Consider the following 19,605-nt stretch of genomic DNA (forward strand, 5'->3'; position numbering starts at 1 on the left):
GACGTTTACAGCAGGAGTCACCCTACAGACCCGAAACCAACCAAAACATACAAGCTCTGAGAGAATCTGAACTGAGTCACCATTGGTAACAATGACACAAATTATGTCTTTTCCTTTTCCTTTTCCTGACTTCATCCTATGAGTCAATGTGACGTGATGTGGCTTATTTAAACCTAAATGGGCATTATTCTGACCCATTTCAAGGGTTGTACTGGGCATGCGAGGTAAGGGGCATTTAAAACTACATTATAATGGTCCAATAAAAAAATAAAATAAACAGGGAACAGCACTGGTTGGGATTCATAGAATGATCATGATGAATCATGATTTTCCTCTGCATAAGATTACACAAAAATGACAACAAACACATTTAACATATAGGCATTAGCCTGACTTTTACATATTGTGACAAATAAAGAAAAAGGCTATGAGGGATGAGTTGAGAGCTTTTCCCACACAGGTCTTTAGAGCAGGTGTCTCTGCTCAGACAAGGTGTCTCTAATGCACAAGGAGACATTTAGACAGAGGTATTTTTATTCAGCAGCAGAGCCAAAAATAGGTCAATGTCATCCAAAATAACTTGAGAGCACCAGGACTCTGCTCTCAGATGAGCCCCTGCAGTTACAGATGCACTTTCAGGAGTGCCCACATCCTGCCTCTTTTTATCCAACAGGGCTGAATGAAGAAAAAATTGCTTCTACTTCTGCAACAAAAGAAGTGCTGTCCCAAGCAGAGCTGAAAATATTCTTGATGAATAAAAAAAAAAAAAAAAGAACTAAACCTCAAATCTCCCTTGAGGGTCCCGTATCAAATGAAGCCCTTAGAGAATAAGGCATAATATCAGCAATGACCAGTTCACATGTAAACAAATAAATAAATAAAATAAAAAGATACAGTAACTAGTAAACCTATCCCGTGCTAAGCAGCACACAGCCATATCTGATCATATCTGACCAAAAACATGAGCAAACAGCATATTTCTGATCTCAGAAAAAGTACTGGAAGGGGAAAGGAAACTAAATGTGACAGAGTGAAATTATGGAATGACCCACTTCTAAATCCAACCTCAGCGTAGGAAAGGTGGTGATAGTCAGACCTCAGGGATCTGTCTGCGGACCTGTCCTTCCAGGAACTGAAAGAGCTGCCTCTCCATTATGAATGAGATGAGGGAATGTGCTCACTGGAGGTTTGAAGTGTCTCGCCAGGCAGATCTTACATCGACTGACTGTCGGGACAGCTGAAATGACCATCCTTCACTTTCTTACAAACCACACGATCTCAAAACAATGGGACCGTACAGTTCAAGTTAGCAAGTTTTTGGAGCCCACAGAAATTTTCAACAGCCCTGAGGCTGAACTAAAATAATTCTACTAGCTTTTAGCAACTAGCCTAGATTTGTCAGAACCAGAGGTATTTCAGTTCCAACCTTGCTCTAACACACCTATCTGTGATTCAATCTTGATTAACAGGTTCAGGTGTGTTCGCTTACAGTTGGAGAAAAATTCTGCAGGAAAAGTGTTGGCTACACCCCTGATCTCAACATATATTAAACTTTAAGATTTCTTTGGGGCAGGGGTAGCAAATCCTGCTCTTGACTACCCTCTTGCAAACATCAGTTCCAAACTTACTCGAACACACCAGGTTCAAATGAGTTTGATCAGGGTTGGAGCTACAGTAAATTCTGCAGGATGGTTGCCCTCTAGAAACTGGGTCGGCTATCCCTGATTTACAAAGTCACATTTCCAACAAACAACGTGGAACTCAAAGTGAAAAAAAATCTTTTAAACAGACTTTGCATGAGGTCTTGTTTTTTACTCCGTTCTTTTGCTCCCTCAGGGGTGTTCGACTCTGCTCCTAGAGGGACACCATCTCACGGAGCATAGCTCTAGCCATGATTAAATGCACCTGAATGTGTTAATCAAAGTGTTTAGGATTACAAGAAATTTACAGGCAGGTGCGCCAGAGATAAATTCTGCAGGATGTCGGCCATTCAAAAGCAGAATTGGACACCCCTGCTCAAGAGCAACTCTACGCCAATGCAAACTGAATCAGAGGCATAAATGCTGCACCAGCTCAATCGGTAGTAAGTGAAGGTTCCATAAACAAGCCAGAAACCCTCTCACACTGGCTCTTAACTGTCATGTCATTCTTACTTGCAAACTCTGACTAGATAGGCTGATGCCATACAAATTGAAGGATATCAATGTCGTCAACCACAGCGTTTGATTCCATTTCATCCGCAATAAACGTAACTTCATGTAAATCATACAGGGATTGTTACCATAGGGAAAGATGGACCAGACAGGTTCAGCTGAAGTGGATTAGTTGTGCTTAAGGTACACCAACCCAAGTTCCTCCACATTCACCTGTCACCTGTATGTCTGAGACGTGAAGGGCAAACTGGAATGACAGAGCAGAACCCCACTAAGAGACCAAAAAGAAGCAGAGCGAAGAGATTCACCTCCCCGTCTGAGCACAGATCGTCTCGCTCCACAAATCTAAAAACATGTGTCTGTGTCTGCAGCTTCAAGGCAAAGAGAGACGCATGTACATCAGACACTCTCTTATCACATTCCACCCACTGAAGAACTTCTTTTAGGCTCCATTTGCTAACTCTGGCACAGAGCCAGCTCTCATATCTCTCCCTGCACTACTTCTCACTCTATCTCATGGCCACCCTTCTCGTCATTCTCATCTACTTCTCCCAAGCTTATGTCCTGGTTTCACAGCAGGGTGCAGCTTTGTGGCCACATGCTGTTCTGGTGGGATGTGCAAGGACCTTATCTGACTGAATAATTTAATACTCCAATCAGAAGATGCCTGGCACAGTTCAGGTTTACAGGGAGAGTTCACCCAAAAATCAACCTCAATCTGTAGAACTGACTTTTTTCCAGAGATTTTACGTAGAATGTTGACGCTGCTCTCTTCCATTTAATGGAAGTAAATAGTGACCATGTCCATCAAGCAGACCAATCCATGGGGGGCTGATTAGGGGACAGATTAGGGACCTGTATTCTCTAACTCACATTTGGCACATCTCCATGCTTGGGACTGCCCTCCTGTCAAGCTCAATAGTACAAAAAAAGCACAATACAAGTATCATAACAGTAGTCCATAAGATTAGTGTACTATATTTGTGGTCCTCCTAAACCTCATTTTTTGGTCCTGAATCCAGTCACACTGGTTTGGAAAGAAATGTGGATTATTAGATGGAAAAATGTTTTGATTGAAATACCCCTCTAACCCCAGTCAGACATTCAGACAGACATCACATAAATCCTTTTGCTTTTGGTTTCCATAGCTCAAAAAGCAGCTTTGGAGAAAAATTATGGAAAAGCAATTATTTAAAAAAAGAATACAATAAAAGTTTCTTACCTTGTACACCTGACCATATGTGCCATTCCCAACCAGCTCCACCAGCTCAAATATTCCTGCAGGGTCCTGAAAAAAAAGAGCAAAGTTTATGGTCAGCAAAAGTGCACACACAGAGAAAAGCAACACCCTGTTTGCATAATTGATTAAGTATTTGTGATGTTTCTGACGTTTTCAATCTCTCTGAGTTTCTTAAAACTCATTTTACTTGCATAATGTGTTGTGTCTACAGTGAAAGTGAGAGAGGCACTTAATTGTATCCATTGGGAAAGTTGTTGTGGAGGAGGAGTTAAAAAACGAGAGAGTTGTTGATTTTTTTTCTGAATGATGCGCACCAATGAATCCTTCACAATAACAACAGGAGAATGCATCAAGGATAGAAACTGTGACTCCATGTTGGCTTTAATAAACAGCAGTGTTTCAAGCAGCAAACTACAGTAATTGCTTCTCAGCTCACACAAACACAAAAACCCCTGGTGTCCTCCATCACACAACTGTTGTGGTGTACCATCTCTCATGGCCAGCACCCAACCAAGTGTGAGATTTAAATCGAACACTCCATCTAACACCTAAACAAAGAAACTCTAAATAAAAGAGTCGATGCAGGGAGAAAAGACTGGCCATTTCATGTGCCATTTAATCTGGCTTCACCCAAACACCACCACCACCTGGTTGAGTTTGTGACCCTAAACATCAAAGGCCTGCTCACAATCACCAATCTCTGTTCAACAGAAAGCTGTTGCGATAAAACGGTGAAAATGGAGTGGCATCTTTAAAGATGACATTGCTCGAAGGACAAAACCGGTATAGTGCAAATGGATATTTTTTTCTTGTTTGCATTCCACTGAGAACTACTGACAGACAGTGAGATTCAGGATCTAAACTCAGAAAAGAGTCAACCATCACATTAGTATACACGAGTGGAGGTCCACACAAATGTGACTCATTTGCATGATAGCACATACACTGCTCTTAATAGTTAAGCTGCAGAGTATAAATCCAACATTCACCATTATGGCTAATCCTAAACTATGGGTACGTTCCAATTGCCTAATAGTGTCCCGCTAAGTGGACTTCACAGAATATTATTTAGCCAACTTAAGTGAGATTGCAAAAAATAAGGGCTGTATATTATCAAAACGAACATCAAAATACAGAGACAGGGAAATTTACTCAACAGTGATTGCATACAAGTTAGGTTATACTAAACAGTTTTTGGTTACATAACCATTCAGAGGACATATAAATGGGGGAAATATAATATGTAATTATTGTATTAGGAATTTAAGTATGATGCTTCATAAGAATTTAATACAGAATATTACACAGGACATTTCAGGGCTATCCAGATGAACACATTTAGTCAAGTTAAGTAACTTTTAACGGACATCCCGTTCAATTTAGGAAGCACTGCACAATGCATAGAAACCCTGTAGCTTATTTCTCTCTCAATGAATCACCTAAAGAGCTGATGATGAATACATGGTTTGGCTCTCTAGGGATGAGTAATATCTTGTCCTTATGCTGACTGGCAAAAAAACCACAAGCTGCAGTGTTATTCTCACAAGCTGTCGACTGTAGACAGTCCACACAACACTACTTGTGAAACTAAATGTTGAATTGATCGGAAATGTGGCTTGTCTGTTAGCCAAAGCTGTAAGGCCACTGGGAAACCAGTGTCAACAAGACACAATCTACAGTATGAGATGTGAGAAAGCGAGGGGACAGATATTGCACAATGCACAGAAAACTCAAATCTCCAACAATCAGCAGATTACTAGTCAGCATTTTCTGTTTTGGCAGCCCCTAAAGCCACATCAATAGACATATAACTTATAATTATTAGGAACGCATAACAAAAAGCAATTTTACAGAGCCACACACGTCTATAAATCATGTCTTCATGTAGGTAATCCAGTCAACCTGTTGACCCTGTTCCTCGCTGTTGTCCTGCCAATATCATTCAACAAGGGCGCACTTGTTTTTAGTTGATTTGTTTTCACAAGAGGCTCTAGACAAAGTAACTAATCTGTCTATTTATGACTAATGCTATTACACAAAATTAGCTGATTTTTTTCTTAAAAAAAAAAAAAAAAAAAAAAAACACTATTTGTCTATACAGATTAATAGCTGTTCAAGCTCTTACCCTCAAGGTAAGAACTGGATCTGTCGATTCTGAGTGACTTCTGGCTTTTCCCATAACATTAGAGGAAAACAATCGGGTTTATGGCCATTCACAAACTCCATTTCACGCCAAGGTGGTTTCAACGCTGCTGAGAGCTTCATTGTCAATGCTGAAAGATATCCGTCTGCCATTTTCAGCAGAAGTTTTAAGCAGATCATAATCCCAAATCGAACCATATCAAAGATGTGGGGGAGGTCAGCTGTGATCACATGACACTGACCGCTGATGATGAGTTGAACCAAGCAGGGGTGAGCACTAACCCACTTCAAGCTTTCAAACCCCCACATGACTTTTTCTTAATCTAGATGACAACTTGCCATGACCGTGTGATTTAACCTTTAAAGCTAAACCTCAGCAACTCACTGTAAACTAAATCAAACATTTTAAATGCTAATAAAACTTTTCAAATCGTTACATTTTGGACATTTTAAATGTACAGCATAAAAAAAATGAATATTAATTTTTATATTTGCTAAAGATTACATTTAACAGTGTTATTCAAAAAGTAAGTGAGCAAACACAATCTAAATGTAAATTCATGACTTATAGAAAATGGCATATATAAATTATACTTTTATATTATAAAATTGTATATAAAACAATCAAATTGTTAAGCATTCACTTTTTAAAAATGCTGTTATTTTGAACTTTCTAATCAAAGAATCTTGAAAATATATATATATATATTTAATAATAAAATATTAAATGGCGTTTTTTTATATTGATAGCTATAAGAAATGCTTCTGAGGATCAAATCTGCATATTAGAATGATATATAAAGGACCATGTGACACTGAAGACTGGAGTAATGGACGTTGATTAAAAAAAAAAATCTTAAAATAAAAAAAAAATTAATATATACTAGATCAAATAAAGGCAGCCTCGTTTAACTCGGGTCTTCTTTCAAAAATATATTTTTACAAAAATCGTGCTACTTATGGAGTATATGGTATACATATAAAAAAGGATGCAGGTGAATGCTAAAGAACACATTTCTTATGAATATATTGTCTTTTGTGGTTTCATTCTACAGCTGGTGTCTTGACTGATTCCCTTATTCAGCAGTTCTTCTCTTCACAGAGGTCTCATGGCTGTTTTCCCCCTCTCCTTCACCCCAGTCATCTCATGCTGGGCCTGTTCTTTGTCTGACAAGACTGGCAGGACGGCCCTTTTCTCCGGCTGCATCAGCAGACGTGTCAGTCATTGCTTCTATGCAAATGTGTTTCACTCTTTATTTCTCCTTCTTGTTTCTCACAGAGGAAGAATGCACATTCTCCCCGCATACTTTCCTTTCTCGGTTCATCTAAAAAAAATGAAGGCCAGCGTGCAAACCATCAGTGAAAGCTTGATGGACAGAGAGGAGTTAACAACCTTGCCCATCACTCAGGTTTCTGTTGTTCAAGCAAACATGAGCAGAATACCGTGTTATGGTTCCCACTGTCAGGCTGACCTGCCAGACAGAAAACTAACATGGCAGCAACAGGCTGAGTGGAAGGGAAAGACAGTCTGAAAGGTGTTTATTTATAGAGTCAGAGGCACAACAGAAGCTAACATGCACAGTTGATGCAACTCAAGGAAAACCAGTAGCTACTGCTGCAGTTAAATATTAGCCTATGCAATTTGCATACTTTTCCCGCTTCATAACTGCCGCTTCTGCAACTTTTATAAGGTGAACAGCTGCCACGACACTATTAAAGGGATAGTTGCCTCAAAAATTAAAATGGTCATAATTATGCTAACTCTCATGTTTTTCCAAACCCTGTTAAAAATCTATCCTAGTTCTTGTGAGCAAATACTGATCTTCAAATCAATGAATCATTCTTTTAATTCACAGTTGGAAATCTGAATGTATCGTATGAATCAAACTAATTCAGCTCCTGAGTTGACTGATTCAATGATTTGTTTACAGGGTTCAATGAATATAATTTCAGTCTGTTTCTTAGACTGAGATAAGCTATCAACCCTTTTCACATTTCTGGGGTTCTCAGTGGATATTTTTTGCCATCTTGAAATCACCAGTTCCCACTGCTTGGAAAAGAGCGGCCAAATGAGTCGTCAGAATATCTAATTTTCCATAGAGGATTGGAACAACATGAGGGTGAGTAAATTATTCATTGCTGTGTGAACTATTCTTTTAAACCATCATACATCAGTGGAGTTTGTAGGGAAGGGGTGCAGCTGATTTTGGACATTCAGAGCAGGTGTTTGGGGTGTCCACAGTGTCTATCTTTTCCTCTTCATTTTCTGGATGATCTGTCTGCTTGACACTGGCTCTGGATTACAATAGATGCCGTTTGCTCCAAACATTTCATAATGCCTGACTTCCTCTGCCACACACACACAAATCTATCTCTCTACATCCATATTTTATATGCCACAAGAAAAAGCTGAGGCTTAGGCACAATGTGAGCACAACAAACTTACATTTACGTGCTATTTATAATGACACAGAATCAGGCTATATTGGTAGGTCACATTGGTTTTTTTAAATGGTTTAAGAACAATTGTTTTTAATAAAAATACACAAAAGTGCTCAGACTCATTTATAATGATGTGGCAATTGGAAATGACTGTAATAATTACCATGTTATGGTATCCAATACTGTACCATAGATGTATTTCCACAGCTATTAGTATGTAATATGATATGTTACAATATAGAGCAGGATGTGCTCCAAAAGTCGACAAGTAAAAACTAATAAATACATAACAAGTGACCCAAAAAATGATACTAATATACTGGGGGGAATGAATAGGTTATTCCAATGGATTTAATATGATTTTTAAATCATATCATTACATTTGACGATTCCCTTTTGTTTGAAATTATATGGAGCAAACCAATTAAAGGGATAGTTTACCTAAAAATGTAAATCCATTCATCATTTACTCACCCTCATGTTGTTCCAAACCCACAAGACTTTCATTCATCTTCATAACACAAATTAAGAGATTTTTATTGAAACCTGAGAGATTTCTATCCCTCTGTGAAAGGAGATTACCCCCCAATAATGTGATGGTTCAGAAAGTTGTTGTTTATATGTGAATAAAAGACTTGACTAAATCTGTTTGCCATATTGTGCCTCTTCTAAAGACTTGAACTAAACCACTTGATTCATATGGATTCATAACTTTTATAATGCATTTGTTAACTTCTGAACCATTAAAGTTTTGGTGCAATTGCCTTTTTCTATTTTTTTTTAATAAAGGGACAGAAATCTCTTAGGTTAAATAAAAAATGAATGTGTTAATACACTGAACAAAATTATAAATGCAACACTTTTGTTTTTGCCTCTATTTTTCATGAACTGAACTCAAAGACCTAAAACTTTTTCAAGGTACAAAAAAGGCCTATTTCTCTCAAATATTGTTCACAAATCTGTCTAAATCTGCGTTAGTGAGCACTTCTCCCTTGTCGAGATAATCCTTCCTCCTCACAGGTGTGCAATATCAAGATGCTGATTAGACAGCATGATTATTGCACAGGTGTGCCTTAGACCGGCCACAATAAAAAGCCACTCTAAAATGTGAAGTTTACTGTATTTTGGGGTCCGGGGTCCCCTTCAATGACTGTGTGAAGTTGCTGGATAGTGGCAGGAACTGGAACACTGTCGTATATGTCAATCCAGAGCATCCAAAACATGCTCAATGGGTGAGTATGCTGGTGATCCAAGAACTGGGATGTTTTCAGCTTCCAGGAATTGTGTACAGATCCTTGCAACATGGGACCATGCATTATCATGCTGCAACATGAGGTGATGGTCATGGATGAATGGCACAACAATGGGCCTCAGGATCTCATCACTCCATCTCTGTGCATTCATAAATCCATCAATAAAATGCACCCGTGTTCGTTATCCATAACATACACCTGCCCATACCATAACTAGGGTTGCACGATAAATATCGGCCGATAATTAATGCGCATCTCATCAGTAAAGCCGGTTCTCTAATCAGCGGTAAATTCCATCAGGTGCGTGATTTCACATAGAGCAGCTGTTACTACACAGAGCCGTTGTTAACCGACAGTTGGTAACCACGTTCATTATCAAAGCTGATAATGAACGTGTATTTGATCAGCTTGTCAGTGAATAACTGCTCTTTGTAGTAACAGATGCTTTATGTGAAATCACGCACCTTATGGAATTTACCGCTGATTAGAGAATCGGCTTTACTGACGAGATACGCATGAATTATTAGCCGATATTTATCGTGCACCCCTAACCATAACCCCACCGCAACCATGGGCCACTCGAATGTGAGCATTTGCCCACTCAAGTCGGTTACGACGACTAACTGCAGTCAGGTGGAGACCCCAATGAGTACAACAAGCATGCAGATGAGTTTCCCTGAGATGGTTTCTGACAGTTTGTGCAGAAATTCTTTGGTTATGCAAACCGATTATTGCAGCAGCTGTCCAGGTGGCTGGTCTCAGACGATCTTGGAGGTGAAGATGCTGGATGTGAAGGTCCGGGGCTGGTGTGGTTACATATGGTCTGCGGTTGTGAGGCCGGTTGGATGTACTGCCAAATTCTCTGAAACGACTTTGGAGATGGCTTATGGTGGAGAAATGAACATTCAATTCACAGGGAACAGCTCTGGTGGACATTCCTGCAGTCAGCATGCAAATTCACACTCCCTCAGAACTTGCGACATCTGTGGTATTGTGCCGTGTGAAAAACTTCACATGTTAGAGTGGCCTTTTATTGTGGCCAGCCTAAGGCACACTTGTGCAATAATCATGCTGTCTAATCAGCTTCTTGATATGCCACACCTGTGAGGAGGATGCATTATCTCACAAAGCAAAAGTGCTCACTAACACAGATTTAGGCAGATTTGTGAACAATATTTGAGAGAAATAGGCCTTTTGTGTGCATTGAAAAAGACTTAGATCTTTGAGTTCAGCTCATGAAAAATGGTGGCAAAAACAAAAGTGTTGCGTTTATAATTTTGTTCAGTATATTTGAAACAAACTATTATCATCAGTTTGGAATGACAAAGGGTGAGTAAAAGATGACAATTTTCCTTTTTGGTGAAGTCTTAAGTCACTGGGGTATATTATAAGCAATAGCCAAAAGAACATTGTATGGGTAAAAATTATACATTTTCTTTTATGCCAAAAATCATTAGGATATTAAAGTAAAGATCCTGTTCCATGAAGATATTTTTTAAATTTCCTACTGTAAATATATCGAAAACTATGCATTTTTAAGAATTCATCTGGACAACTTCAAGGGTGTTTTTCTCAGTATTTTTTTATTTTTTGTATGCACACTCAGATTCAAGATTTTCAAATAGTTGTATCTCGGCCAAATGTGTCAATCCTAATAAACCATACATCAAATGGAAAGCTTATTTATTAAGCTTTCAGATGTTGTGTAAATCTCAATTTCGAAAAATTGACACTTAAGACTGGTTTCGTGGCGCAGGGCCACATACTACGCGGATGCTGTTATTTAACATTTTGGTCATAACACTATATAGTTACAGTGAGCACTCAAAATATTTTCTCCTTTACCTAGATCTCTAACTGTCAATACACACTTAGCTGTGATTCCAGAGAAAGTTGCCAGACAAGAAACAAGGGTGTTTGCACGCTAATATGCAATTATGGATTCCATTGTAGAGCACCTGATGAATGCACAACCTGCCTTTAGGCCTTTCTCAACCCATTTTTGCTCCCAAACATCTGATGCACCATAAAACAATGCGTCTATGGCGGGTTAGGAGGCTCGAGCCATCTTTTAGTCTTCACAAGCCAATGAGTCACGTAAAAGGCAAATGAAGAAGATGATTCTGACATCAATACACGACCGCTGAACCGCTGATCAATACCACAGCGATAACACAAACCTTTGGCTCCAAAACCCCAATCCGGGCGCCAAAGCTCATTTCCAATCAAGGGAGGCAGGCATCTATTTTTGCTAACATCCTATACTGCCAATCCCAATGAACACAAGTAGTGGAATTTGGAGCACTGCCTCAGACCAACAGACTAGATCAACACTGTTACACAGAGCATTGCTAAAGGGTATTCAACCAAGAACTAAATTATCAATGCAAAATACTTCACAAAAAGTTTGCTAATTTGCATTAAGAGACTCAAGAGACTGTCATACTCTCATTCAAAAGTGACTCATAAGAGTTTACACTTCACAGGTGACAGACTCTGTTTCTATTCACATAAAATCCATGTAAGATCATCGCTTAACAGAGACCACATCTATTGAAGTGTACTTAAAATTTTGTGGTATCTGCACTCATTTACATTTTATGTTAGAGAGTGGTACAGTAGCATATTGAGTGGGAAATAAGTATAGGGCAGGACCTATCTAACAGAAATTGATTGGATGGAAATATGTTAGGCTGAAATATAATTGTTATTTTTCCCACCCACATGGCCTTGCTAATCTTGTGCCCCGCAAACGGAATTGGAAATTGGAGTTATAATTATGAGTTATAGCAGAGCCAAGCTGTATTTAATTCTGGATTATACCCGAGTGGTGACGTGTTCACTGATCTATAAGTATATCAATATCAATCAGAGGAAAGCAAGTTTGTGGTGAATGATTCTGCAAGCGATTTTAATTTTACAAAAACATTTCGTTTTTACACTGTGACTTGTGCTGTGCATAACACAAATTTGCCAGATTACTACATTAGATTACTAATGAGTTTCAACAGACTTGTAGAAACTCATTAATAACTGGTGCATGTTACTAATCTACAAACATTTGATAATTTGCTAACTACAGGTCAGGACACTGAACTATTCAAGTGTCACACTCGCTTTCAAAATGGACTCATAAGAAGTTTCTCTTTCCATTGACAGTGTCCCATCTAGCATTTACTTAAACTATAAACCATGTAAGAAAGTGTGTAATGACATATAAAGACCACTTAACGGTCAACTAGCGAGGTGTACATTAACATCTAGCTAAATTAAACTAAAATGGGTCAGTGGACGTCTGCTAGAGGGCAGAGTGACGGAGAGATGGAGGATGGGAGAGGAGATTCAGGACAGTTAACACTGCAGGGCATGGGCTAACTGCAAACTTAAAACCCACTAGCACTTTTAACCACACCAGCACTAGGCTAAGCATGAGGTGAGATGGCTCTCTGCAACCCTTAGTTTGAGCGTCTCGATGTGGCTTTGCCAGAACTGGCAGTTGAGCCCATTATCAACAACTATGCATTTTCCTTTCTTGGTGTGGCGTGCATTTAAAAATAAAGTTATAAAAGACATCCTCGGGCAGAATGGCATTGAATAAAATGCAGTTGGTATGCCAGGGTGTGACAGCAAGTAACCAACACATACATAATTCCCCCACAAACCAAGAGGTGCACAAAACAGCACACATGCACACCCGGGGAGGACACCAGACCCCACGCTGTCACCCGCAGAGTCTTGTCACTGCTGCTCTTTGAGGAGGGCAGTTATGATCTCATCATCTCTCTATCCTGCACTTTTGCACATGCAGAGCAGAGCGTATGGAAGTCAGGTGAGAGGGAAGCAGACGGCGCACCACCTGGCCCTGACAGAACCGGACCCAGCACTGTTCCTTTAACCCACCGAGCTGCTGAATGAAAGAAAAGCACAAAGAGTCTCAAACTGAGAGGATGTTTGAATGAAAGCAGTATCTTAAGGCCTAACTCCAAGCCATATAAAAAAAAAAAGTCCCAGCATTCCATTTTATCATGAATGGGTCTGTGGCATATAAGAATGTCCACATTATAAGGAAATGTTTAACACTGATGCCAAGTTTATAGAAATGTATTTTGTGCATTATTTTGGTTTAATGTGGTTTTGAATTTCTATTTAATTATTTAAAAAATGTGCTGTGGTGTATTAAGTAAAAAGGTAAACATAGTTGCACCATACAACATCTAAATTCTAAAGTTTGGAGATGGTAAAAATCTTTTTTTTTTTGAAAGACATTTATTTGGTCAAAAAATAAAAAATATTTTGAATGTGACAATTTTCTATTCGGCTAGATTTTAAAATGCAATTTATACCTGTGAAGCAAAGTAAAATTTTCAGCAGTCATTACTCCAGTCTTCAGTGTCACATCATCCTTCAGAAATCATTCTAATATGCTGATTTGGTGCTCAAGAAACATTTCTTAATATTATCAATTTTGAAAACAGTGGTACACACTTGCTGAATAAATCTATTACTTTAAATCATAATAAAAATATACTAACTAAACCCAAAATTTTTATGTGTGTGTTTATCTCACCACAAGATTTTGGAATATTTAAAAGTGTTTTCCTTTTATTATATTAATAAGCAATGTTAACAAAATTCTAAAAAATTTTCTAAAAAAAAAAAACAATGACGAAAGGTTCTTGATTATAATTATGAAATATTACGAAATAATAATTTGCATCACCCTTATATTGTTCCCTTTTTACTTTTACTTTAGCGTCTCTAGAACCAATTCATTGCATGTGGAGTATGAATGCCATTCTAAATGTTTTTTTTTAATCAAATAAAATACCGTCAAATCATTGGCCCATAACCTGTTTTAAAAGGACTTAACCTTGAGTCTTGCTACAGCTGACTGAACAGGGCCCCTTTCAACGGCTAAACCGCATGCCTGTCAAAGCCACAAGTAAAACAAACCTCATCTGCGTCGAGAAAAACACTACCTCATTAATATGGGTGAACGAAGGTCGTTCTGACGACCCACATCAAAACGTTGAGCGGTACACGACCCCTCGACAAACTAAGGTCCTCGCTACTTGTGTTTGGAGCTAAAAATGGCCAGACAACAAACAGAAAGGGCATGGATCTCATTTCAAGGTTTCTGGTCCGAGCACAGAAGCTCATTTTCAGATGTCGTCCCTCAGGACTAGGTGAGGCTGACCAGGTGATGGCAAACATGGCTCCCATGTATGTGGGACACAGACCTCCGCTTCTGTTCCAGAGAAAGAGCTTATGAATGGCCCATCTGAGCATGTGCTGCACTGAAATGTTTCCCCACTACTGCACATGTCAGCGCGCTGCTTCTGGGTGACCTATTTCCCTTCTCACTCAAACACAACATGAGCGAGAAAGCACACTCAACAGTCTACATTTAAATGAATGGTAATATAAAAGCAAAGGATTCATTCCCAGGTGCACCGATGACATTTTATAAACAAATAAGTGAGGGTTCTGGACAGACAGCAAAAATAAGGTCATGTCAGCACCTAAATGTCTGTTTCGACTCAAGTACAAAACGACGTGCTTATTCAGACAAATCATAACCCTTGTTTTTTTTTCAATACAATCTGCATTTTCCCCACCGACTTAGATCGACCGTCAGGAAGTGACGTGAGCGGCCTGTAAAACTCACTTCTTCCATATCAACCTGCTTCGGTGAAGGCCAGAGAGCGTGGCTTGTATAAAACGGAGATTAACATTTAACCTAATCCCATTCAAAATATGAGCGACATCTGGGGCATCATGTGATCTGCAGTGCTAAAGCATGTACATGCAAACAGATCCATGTGTGAGGAGGCAGGGAAGGTGTAGCTAATGCACCAGACAACAATGGATGGCCAAATCAAAAGCACTCAAAGGGCTATCTGCAGTAATCTTTCCATCCCACACGCTACTTAGCCTCGCGAGCAGTGAAAGAAGAGCACTTCACATGCATCCCTTTAGCCTATTAGATCCTACAGCACACAGGGTAATTGGTTTACGGCTGCTGTGAAACTGTGCCTCACCATATGGGGATCCTTAAACGGCCCATCCAGTTATATTGTGCCTAATTCACTTATCAAACACATTGGTCATGAGACGTATAGATATTTTCACACTTACGTGTATGCATTTAGCAGATACATTTATCTTATTTATGTTCCCTAGGAACCAAACCCATGAGCTAGAGGCCATGCCAGCTGCATGCGCTACCAGTTGAGCTACAGGACAACGCACATACGCGCTCACACTAATTAGACAGACTGACACAGTTTTTATAATCCGAGGAGCGACACACAAAAACTGAGCCTTGTTAGGAAGTAAACCAGTTTATCCACTCAGAAGTCGCTGGAAAACATGCTGCGAGTAATTTGGTGGTATTAGAAGGATTTGAGCATTTATCAAGACATGCATATGGCATGCTGTTTCCCAGCTGGACACGGATAGATCCTGCAGCACCACACAGCAAGATCAAATTTGTTTCTATTGAACGAACTGTGGAATAAAAAAATGATTTGGGTAAATGATGTTCCGTTTTTTTTTTTTTTTTTGTGGTGATGGGGGGGTGATCTATTACTTCTTTTATGAATACAATAAAACGCAAATCAAACATGCAATTCCTCTGCTGTAACAAATGCGTTTTCAATTATAAATTTCAGACTTCAGTGGTTTGGATGGAAATGAGGATAATGTATAATGTATTCCTTTAAATAGAAACAACAACAAATTAGGGAAATCACCCTGTATTTTGAATGAAATTTATATATTTCTTGAAGACACCTTTTTTTTTTGGAAATTAAAAGGAATGAATATAATTGGTTTATTGTTACACTTCTAAAACGTCAGAAAATAACTAAATCTGGTTGACATTTTATATGCTTGAAAACAGAGATGCACAGTTCTTGGGAAACATCAAACGCAGAGGTGACTTCTTTTGGATGTTATAACCTGCTGATTAGATCTGATTCATCCCTTATTTATACGACACGGAAACTGTATCAATATGGTAAACAAGTGAACATGAACCTGAAGGAATGTCAGCTAGATTTGGTCCTCAACCAAGCAAATCTGTCAGGGACACATGCTTAAAATCCCTTCAAGCGTTCCTAAGAACCACTTAAGATAACTGCATACAAAAGGGCAGCATAACACAGAATAATGAGATATGATCATTTTCATATATACATATACATATACATATACAATTTTGCTGTTTACAACAACATAGTATTTAAATTGGGAAAATAAAAAATAAAACTTCAAAAGTCAGGGTGCCATAATCAACATGCAGGAAGCCATTTTGTGGCCATGTGACAAAAATATTTCAACCTTTTTTTCTTTTCTTTTTTTATGAAAAGGCATGTTTTACTCTGATAAAAATAAATAAATTAATTAATTAATTAAAAATAAGAATAAATCACAAAACCTTAAATGTATGACAAATGTACGACAAAAAAAAACATTGAAAAATGTTCTTATTGGAAAATAATGATAGACAATTATGTGGGTGTGTGTGTGTGTTGATACTATATGTATTTATTAGTCATATGAAATATTCTAGAATTTTTTTTGTTCATTGCGATCAGTTTTAGCCGGCGTTTTTCAAAAATGTAATAAATCAGCATGACCACAATCACGTTAAAGAACTTGGCGTTTAAAACTAGACTTCTAGTAAAGATTTCTCTTTTTCCTTGTCACTGTTTCATAAAAGTCCTGTTAAAACAAATGGTTATAAGAGAAGAAGTAAGCGTGTATGTCTACTTTAACATAAAAGACTAGTACGACATGTACAATACACAAACAATACCAAAGAAAAAAGACGGGCGAAATCAGGATAATCGGAGTGTTGTTTTATTAACCGGATCAGTTAGTTTATTGACATTTTCTGCAATAATTACCAAATAATTCCTTATTTGAAATTAGTTTCAAAAAGCAGCTATTTGATTTGATAAATGCAACTCTCCACAGCTTCTTATCGACTGAACAAAAAGGTAACGGTTCTTTCAGAAACAAAACGTCTTGTCGCTGTTCGTTCAGCCGTTATTTTACGTTTTACTCCATTTCTACTATTGTACTGATTGTTGCACCTGCCATTACGGCGCAACCGCAACACCAAAAGACATCAATGAGCATCTCCAATAAAGGAATAATAACGGATACACAACTTACCCTTAACGCGGAGAGGTCTATTTCATCCAGACTCCGAGCCGGAGAATCGCTCGCCATATTAAAGACGAAAGAAAACCGGAATTACAGAGAAACAAAGAAATGTTGTTGAATAGATCTCAGGCAGCCGTCGGCTGATCTCCTACAGCAGCGCGTTCAAATCTCGACTCGCTGATCGCTCGCGCTTATTGTACAATCCGTCTTTTAACTCTGGATTCCACCGATGCTTTTGCTAGACTTCACTTGGATTTGACCCCAGCAAACAGAAAAATCGTGTGGTCTAAGGACAGCATGTTTTTCAGCAGGAGCTACTCATCTTTTGGTCTCTAACTGTCGCTGAAATCTCAACGCCGCTTGTCTTGAGAGTAGCAGCATCAATCAGATGTGTGGGAGTGGCTAAAAGACGGGGCGGAGCCAGCGTCACTAGTACCGCCCATTTGTCCATTTGTTTGCTTCCACTGTTCACTGTTACAAGAAACATGCAATTTGCAGTTGCATTTCTATTGCCCCGAACCTTTCGTCATACTTAACTTTATGTTAAGTTTTTATATTTTAAAGGAATACATTATCATATCTCATTATTCTGTGTTATGCTGCCCTTTTGTATGCAGTTATCCCTCTGGCATGGTGTTGCCCTTAGGCAACAAACTACCTTTTTGGACCTCACACTGCCCCTTTAATTTTTTTTAATTAAAATTTTTTTATAATATCACCAGACATGTCTGTCCAATCAAATGAGGGACTAAAGTGGTTGTAGCCTTTTGTTTGGGGGTGGGGCAGTCCTTTCCGGGAGCAAAGTGGCATGTGACACAGTGCCACCAATTGGTAAGTTCAATTTCACTTTTTAACATGTTTAAAATTAAATAACTTTATATAAAAAAAATATATGTATGTGCATCAGTATGTAAAGAGGTATGTTTGATTGTTTAAAGAGACATTTTGATTTTATTTATATACCAAAACTGTGTTTTTTTGTTTGTTGCCTCAGGGCAACACTGTGCAGTTAGACCACTTTTTTTTCCGGACAATATGCTAAATTGGGGAGATGTGATCGGATGCAAAATTAGGACCACATGTTGCATTCAAGTCCTCCTGGGAAGCTCTGTGAATGCATCATATATGTGCAATTTATGTTATTATTATTATTATTATGTTGCCACAGAGATGATGGTGCCTATGATCTCATAATCTGGCTAAATGAGTAGTGTTTTCTGGCAAACTTTATCTCTCTTCTTTATTAACAGTACACATAATGTGTACAAATTACATTGAACAGTCAGCATTAAGATATGCATTTTTCATGATCAATGTTTTTACTATCTATTGATACTTACAGGAAATGGACACAAGACAATTTTACGGGCGGAAGGAACATGATCGAGCAGTTAGGGTCATTCCTTCTGACAGTGAGGACTGTGAGCTTGAGGAGAGTGAAAATGAGGACAGTGAGGTTGAGGAGAGTCATGAAGACTGGATCTCTGAATCAGGCTTGAGAGACAGTTTGGAGGTCAGGGGTCAGTTAGGGGTCAGTCAGCAAAGTATCATGTGTGTGTGTGCGTACATGTGTGTGTGTTTGTTTGCATGCATGTCATTGTATGATGAAGGGTATATGACAAACATGCTTCCTGCTGTCTTTTTTTAGGAGAATGCCTGTCTCTTGACAATGACACAGAGTCTGAGGATGAAGATGATGTAGAAGAGGTTGATGTTCCACGCCTACCCCGATGGAGAACACCTCACAATGCACACTTCAATGCTTACCAAGAATGGCAGGACCTGCTTCCAAGATCTGATGATATCATGTCCCCCCTCCAGTACTTCAAGCAGTTTTTCTCTGAAGACATTCTGGAAGTTATTGTAGAGCAGTCAAATCTGTATGCGATACAATGTGATGCAAACAAGCCCCTTAACCTCACCATAAAATAATTGGAGTAGTTCCTGGGGATTGTGGTGTACATGTCATTGTTTGGTTTACCAGGCACCCGCATGTTTTGGAACAAAGCCTGCAGAGTATCCCAAGTAGCTGACACCATGACACTGAATAGATGGGAGGCCATCAAAAAACACCTGCACTTCAATAACAATGAAGAGAGATAGGAGGATAATAATGATCCACTCCACAAGATCCGACCACTGGTTACTCATCTAACCTCAAAACTGACATCAATCCCAATGAGTGAGAAGCTGGCTGTTG

At 38.8% G+C, this 19,605-nt stretch overlaps 1 protein-coding gene and 1 long non-coding RNA gene across 8 annotated transcripts in view; both read right to left on the bottom strand.

Moving 5' to 3' along the window:
• Positions 1-17,792, bottom strand: part of LOC132096504 (TRAF2 and NCK-interacting protein kinase-like) — a 106,898-nt gene extending 89,106 nt beyond the window's left edge. For 3 of the 7 annotated variants that reach the window (XM_059501899.1, XM_059501898.1, XM_059501897.1), the window contains exons 1-2: positions 17,415-17,792; positions 3,376-3,441 (exon numbers count right to left, since the gene is read on the bottom strand). In XM_059501899.1, coding sequence (XP_059357882.1) covers positions 3,376-3,441; positions 17,415-17,471 — 123 coding nt within the window. In that variant the 5' untranslated portion in view covers positions 17,472-17,792. The remainder of the gene's footprint in view (positions 1-3,375; positions 3,442-17,414) is intronic. The other 4 variants (XM_059501901.1, XM_059501900.1, XM_059501903.1 and 1 more) reach the window with 2 other exon arrangements.
• LOC132096507 (uncharacterized) lies at positions 274-1,525 on the bottom strand. Its single transcript, XR_009422591.1, has 2 exons — positions 1,053-1,525; positions 274-819 (listed from the first exon to the last, which is right to left on the bottom strand). It is a non-coding gene; the product is annotated as an uncharacterized LOC132096507 (long non-coding RNA).
• Positions 17,793-19,605: the final 1,813 nt, after the last annotated feature.

The sequence above is a fragment of the Carassius carassius genome, chromosome 20, assembly GCF_963082965.1.
Source record: "Carassius carassius chromosome 20, fCarCar2.1, whole genome shotgun sequence".
Classification (NCBI taxonomy): Eukaryota; Metazoa; Chordata; class Actinopteri; order Cypriniformes; family Cyprinidae; genus Carassius; species Carassius carassius.